Source organism: Asparagus officinalis, chromosome 4 (assembly GCF_001876935.1).
Source record: "Asparagus officinalis chromosome 4, Aspof.V1, whole genome shotgun sequence".
NCBI classification, from domain to species: domain Eukaryota; kingdom Viridiplantae; phylum Streptophyta; class Magnoliopsida; order Asparagales; family Asparagaceae; genus Asparagus; species Asparagus officinalis.
In genome coordinates, this window is record NC_033797.1 from 131,254,792 (window position 1) to 131,260,711 (window position 5,920).

The 5,920-nt window shown below is 36.1% G+C and overlaps 1 protein-coding gene across 13 annotated transcripts; it reads right to left on the reverse strand.

Annotated features, from left to right (window-relative positions):
- On the reverse strand, window positions 2,523-5,589 carry LOC109838835 (formamidopyrimidine-DNA glycosylase-like). 13 transcript variants are annotated; one of them, XM_020407261.1, is made up of 5 exons: window positions 4,190-5,589; window positions 3,677-3,745; window positions 3,461-3,564; window positions 2,967-3,044; window positions 2,523-2,851 (listed from the first exon to the last, which is right to left on the reverse strand). In XM_020407261.1, the coding sequence occupies exons 3-5, from the start codon at window positions 3,530-3,532 to the stop codon at window positions 2,657-2,659; spliced, it is 345 nt and encodes a 114-aa protein (XP_020262850.1). In that variant the 5' UTR covers window positions 3,533-3,564; window positions 3,677-3,745; window positions 4,190-5,589; the 3' UTR covers window positions 2,523-2,656. The 13 variants fall into 13 exon arrangements, 5 of the variants coding, with proteins under 5 accessions (XP_020262850.1, XP_020262852.1, XP_020262849.1 ...); XR_002246613.1 differs by having other exon boundaries at window positions 3,461-4,043; XR_002246609.1 differs by having other exon boundaries at window positions 3,461-4,046.

The window sequence follows — 5,920 nt, forward strand, 5'->3', positions numbered from 1 at the left end:
GCCTAGTGCCACAGCTGGTTGCAACAGGGCCAGAAACTCGTCGCCGTTCGACGAAGGTGGCGCCAGCGGGCGACCCGCTCAAAGTCCAGAGCAGGCAACCCAGCCTTTCGTCTCTCGTCCGGTCACCGAGCCATGCGCTTGCGGGTCGACCGCCCAAAAGTCCCAGAGAGCCAGTGCAGATTACCTCGAACAGATCAAGCGGAATCCGACCGGGATTGTGTGCGGGACGGTCCGACCCGGAGTCGGGCTTTTGGCACCAGTTTTTGCAAATTTTGACCTTGTTTTGATCTGTTTCCTTCTATTTACTTGTTTAAACCCCTTAAAGTCTAAAATAAAAAGGCTTGATTTAGGGCATGATGCTATTTAAGCGAAAAATTAGTGAATTCTTTCTCCGCTTGCGGCAGGCCGGTAGGAACGCTAGTTTCTCACCATTCAGAAGCGAACCACGTAAACTTGGTGTGTTTGAGATGTTGTTTGATTTTCTTCTTCTCGTCCTAAAATCTCTATTTCAAATCGCATCAGGGGGCGTTGTGCATCCCCAACCATATATATAATACATATATATATATCATTATATATGATATATTATATATATATTTATAGTATATATATACTATATAGATATATATATAGAGACGAGAGAGAGAGAGAGAGAGAGAGAGAGAGAGAGAAACTTATGTTAACTTAAGTGGACGTCCACTAAGTTTCTTAGTCAGTGATGATCACTTGATTGAGCTACATTGTGGATGATCCGCTCCATTGAACTTGATCTACATATTCTAAAACCCCAACACACCAAATTTAGGGTGAACCCGTAGTGGTTTGACCCTTCATCCGCTCGTATCAATTTTAACGGTTTCGAATGAATAGAGCTACATTGAATAATGTCTTTCAGGTATTCCATAAGTTCTATTGGAAAACTAGTTTCATAAAACTAAAATTTCAGAAAAATTATAAAGCAAACCTTTAAATTTGCAAAACAACCCTGAAACTTCATAATTTTGTAGATATGCTATAAAATTTGCAAAAAGGACATTGAAATGTCACAAATAAACCTCATAAAAGATTATATTTACTCTTGGATTTTAATGATAAAAAAATAGCAAAAAAAATCCTCAAATTACACCTAACACCAAACTTATTATAAAAAAAGATAAACATAAAATTAATCCAACAACATGCCAGCTTGGTACACATTGAGTACCAAAGAATTTTGCTGGGTGCATATTTAACTCTTACGGTGTGTCTGGGAGATGACTAAGGGAAGAGAAAGAATGTAAATTTTTTCCCTTCATTCCTTTCCTTTATCTACCCTCTAATTTGGGGAAGTAAGATTTTAGTTCAATTTTTTCTCTCATCCCCTCTTCTTTAAGGGGCTGTTTGGTTCGCTATTATAAGGGGTGGAAAACTCAGAAAACCCCTCCACGTCAGATTTTTAGCCCTCCACGTCAGCTTTTTTGTTTCCGTCCATTTCTTTGTGCCGCTTTGGTTTGCTCGGATGGAAGAGGGAAAACTCTGCTAAAATCGCCGCCAACTAAGATTTTTTTCCCTTTCCGATTTTCTTCCCCAACCAAGTGAAATTGATAAAAACTCTGCCACGTCAGATTTTTTCCTTCTCTGCTTTGTTTACAAAAGTTTTTCTTTTTTTTCTATGCGAACCAAACACAAGAAAAATAAATACATTGGTTTCCTACCATTTTTTATGTGCGAACCAAAGCAAAACAATTTATTTCTTGGAAAAGTTTGGAAAACTCAAAACTTGTGTTTCTTTACATGGAATTGCATTTCTCTATATCAAGGAAACGAACCAAACAGCCCCTAAATGAAACTTCTAAACAAAGATAAATTAAAAATTTCCTTCCTCTTCTCTTCTCTATCCTTCATCCATACAAAACCACTAGTATTTATCCCGTGCTAAGCACGACATCCTTACAAATTATTTTTTGTGGGCAAATTTTCCCCACATCATTTTTTGTGGTTTGTCACCTGAAATTTATCTTAAAATTATCTTATACTTTATATACATGGTTTCATATGCTAAAAATTAATTATTAATTATTTAAAGAATATGTTAGATATTATGTTCAATTATGCTAATATTTAAATGTAGTAATGATATAAGAATACATTATAGGATATTAGTCTAATATCTACTATTATATATAACCATTGAGGATATGCAGATAGATATCAATAGCCAACAATAACTCCATTCAAGCTTTATGTACAATAATTGAAGCAGATATTCACAGAAGTTTATTTTGATAGTTCATTTAGTACTAAACAAAGAATTTTCAGTGTTCGGCTTATAAATGAATAGAATCTAACCAAAAATATGTTCGATTCGGTAGTTCATTGACAATTCGATTCGATAACTTTTTAATAGAATTTAACCAAATGTATGTTTGATTCTAATAATGCATGTTATATATGCGTTTGCTTATTAATCATGAAACCAATGAGAAAGTTATAAAGTACTATCTACAGATCTAATCCAAGGAACTCAACTTCAGAGAAATAAATTAAGACAACATTTGTCCTGTGCATTACGATTTGGCCTAATTGTGCCAGTATCACATAAAAAAAAGGAGTTGATGATTTTGTTTTTGTTTTTTTATTAAGAGCAGTAGTGTACATGTACATCTACAAATGATAATCACCTACTATCTGCTCCAACTTCCACAACTTTCTCAATAACCTGTAGAATAAATGACTTATGGTCAAGACAGTCATATACATTGAGAAACTTACCATTAACTTTTCCAGACTTTTTCCCCAATCGAAAATGAAACAACCATTCAATTGGAAAAGAATTGGAATCAGCAACAACTTCAAGGGCATAATTGGCAACCTACAAATAGTGTCTTTTATCTATGTTTAATTCGACATAGAAGAAGCCTTTACCAAAAAATTGGTCCTTAATTATAATAGGAAAAAGAGGGGGAAACCTTTTTTAAGTGTATTACCTCTTTGATGCAGCGATGTAAAGTTTCACAGCTCTCCTTTGACAAAGTTGCAGCAACCTGCAGGGGATGAATTCTGGCCTTGAAAAAAAAAATCAAGAAACACAGAAAATAGATCCATCATTTAGGTATATAGTTATCAATCACCCACAGAACAAAGTGACTTAATTAGATAGAAAACTAAGTGAATTAACCAAATATGGTCATAAAATCGATATATAATGTCTTTCAGGTCAAGCCAGCAATACTAAGACACTTCAACTATGGAGGGTTTGAAGGAGTTCTGCAAGATAAATTTTACAAAAAAAGCACCTAGGTATCACCATCGCATATAAATGGATTTTCTTGTGAATGGGTGAGTAGCAGCACACAAAGGAGATACAAAATGCAGCACACCCACCTAATGTATCATTAACCATTGTGGTTCTAGTATTGCTAATTCAACAATTACTTGCACTTACATATGAGAGATTCTGTGGAAAAAAATTATATCCAACCTGATCGAGTAGTAGAGCTTTAATTGCAATTTTCTTTTTGCTCAAAGAATCTACAAATTCCTCCACCTTCATAGGCTCTAACAATGCATCCAGACCAAGCTCGGCTATTGGAGGTACAGAAGTTGGCGGCACCAACAAATTGGTGAAGAGTTATAATGACGCTAAAGATGTAAGAATCTATAGGAAAGATGGACATATTGGGGCAATGGACAATACATCTTGAAGTAAGCAAACTTTTGCAAGGCGCCTTTTATCAGTGAAAGATAACTTTAAACCATCTTCAAGCTGCATGAGATAGAAAGTAGTCATAAAAAGGTAGAATGCAAATATTAAAATAACATGATGACAAAGGAGCTCCATACAAAGAATAATAAGTTGCTTCTCGAATTAACCAGAAATGTCTGCAGTAGTCCCGAAAGCAATTAAAAACTTTCACCAAGTATAAGCTGAAGGTTCTAAAATGGAATGCATTTCCATGCCAACAGAAACAAATAGCTCAGCTAAGAGAGAAACTTTGCACTCTTTAATAGAGATAACCTGGTATACTTGTGGTATACCGTCTTGTGGTTAATCTTCTATGCTCCTTCTTTCAGTAGTTTGATTGTTTCCAAGGACCATAAAAATGAATAAAATTATAAAAATGAATAAAACCATAAAGATAAACAAACTAAACCTGAGGACCAAATGACTGCAATATCGATGAAAGTGCGATTAGAGTTGAGAAATTACCATAGATCGCAGAGATTGTAAAGCCTGAGGAACTCCTTCGATGAGCTTGTATCCTTTCCAAATGACCCCTAAAAAGATTTATTTTAAAAATAAAAAAAACACAGACCCTATGTATTGACGTTAGAGGGGGGGGGGGAGAAAGAGACAATCGCAATCGAAGAGGAAGACGTAGACGGATGCAGTGAGATACAGTTCGTGAGATGCCTTTCTGCATTTGCTATATATACTTACAAAACTGTCATTTGTGGGCTGAGGAAGTTGCAATCTTTAAATTGAAGAGGGCATTGAAGCTCTCAACACTCATCTAGCTTCAAATACTTACCTTGTGGGTCATTCAGTGACGTTGGCCGATATCGTCATGACATGCAACTTGTATCATGGATTTTCTCAGATTATGATAAAGAGCTTCACATCACAATTTCCCATGTAGAAAGATACTTCTGGACTCTTGTTAATCAGCCAAACTTTAGCAAGGTAATGGGCGAGGTGAAGCAGGCAGAGTCTGTTCCTCCTGTTTCATCAGCGAAGAAGCCTGCACAGGCTGCACAGGCCAAGGAGTCAATGCCCAAGGAAGCCAAGAAAGAGGTCAAGAAGGAGCCTGCAAAGGAGGAAGAGGAGGCACCAAAACCGAAGCCCAAAAATTCACTTGATCTCTTGCCTCCTAGCAAGATGATATTGGATGAGTGGAAGAGGCTGTACTCTAACACTAAGACCAACTTCCGTGAAGTCGCCATTAAAGGTACTTTCCTCTTTATTATATTTTCGGATTTGATAAGTTGCTTTATTGAATAATGGTAAATTTCAAAACAAAAACCTTTGTAAGAATAACAGTAAACCACCATTTGGTTTTAAAGGGGTGGTGAGGTTTTAAAACCGATACTTTACACCAGTCCCCTGAGTTTTCAATGTTTAGTAAAATAACATGACCTTTGGATTTGTAGGGTTAATTTTTAATGTAGTAATCATGTTTAAATTAAAAGACCACTTTCGTCTTCCTTAACATTGAGGCCTCTGAGGGAGGTTTTGCTGTAAGTGATTGTCTTTGCTTGGCTTATACTCGGCTGCACAATAAATTATATTTAGTTATCCCTGAATAGGATATAAGAATTGTAAACAATATATAGCTTATATTGTACATACAAACAATGATATCTTGATGGTAAAATGGGGATTTTAGTCATTGTTTTTTTTCACGGTTAAGTTTGCTATCAGAATAAACAAACCATAACAAAAGTAAGAGTCTAAGAGAAAGTAAGAGAATGTGCTTCCAATGCTTGCAGTTACTAATAGTAAAGAAACATAAACCAAATACATTACATATATTACTCTCTTATAACTTTGATATATAACTAAGATTGAACGACCACAATGTTCAAATTATGCTTAAATTTTATTCAATGTAAGAAATGCGAGGCTCGATATCAAAGACAAGGCTCGCCATGCAATGAGGCTCGACATCAAAGATGAGGTTCGCCAATGCAGTAAAGTTCGTCACCCGCATTAAATCAGGCTGTAACGGTCATGAAGACCCAGTCAGCCATGTGGACTAAATTCAAGGAGTTAGTTATGTCACGACTTTGCAATTTTAGTGCATCAGTTACGCCCGCGACTCCACTATTATAGCACGTCGGTTACATGCTTAAAACCCTATAAATAGCCATCGACGGCTACGAAAGAAAGGGTGGATGATCGATTAATTGGAGATTTGCAAGCTTGGACTTAGAGCGGCAT

Bases quoted from the DNA above. Each gene is read 5' to 3' on its own strand.
- LOC109838835 (XM_020407261.1), bottom strand. From the start codon at position 3,532: ATGAAGGTGGAGGAATTTGTAGATTCTTTGAGCAAAAAGAAAATTGCA. The intron at 3,045-3,460 runs GTTGGATATAAT...TTTTTTTTCAAG, and splicing joins AAGCTCTACTACTCGATCAG to GCCAGAATTCATCCCCTGCA. The intron at 2,852-2,966 runs GTAATACACTTA...CACTATTTGTAG, and splicing joins TACATCGCTGCATCAAAGAG to GTTGCCAATTATGCCCTTGA.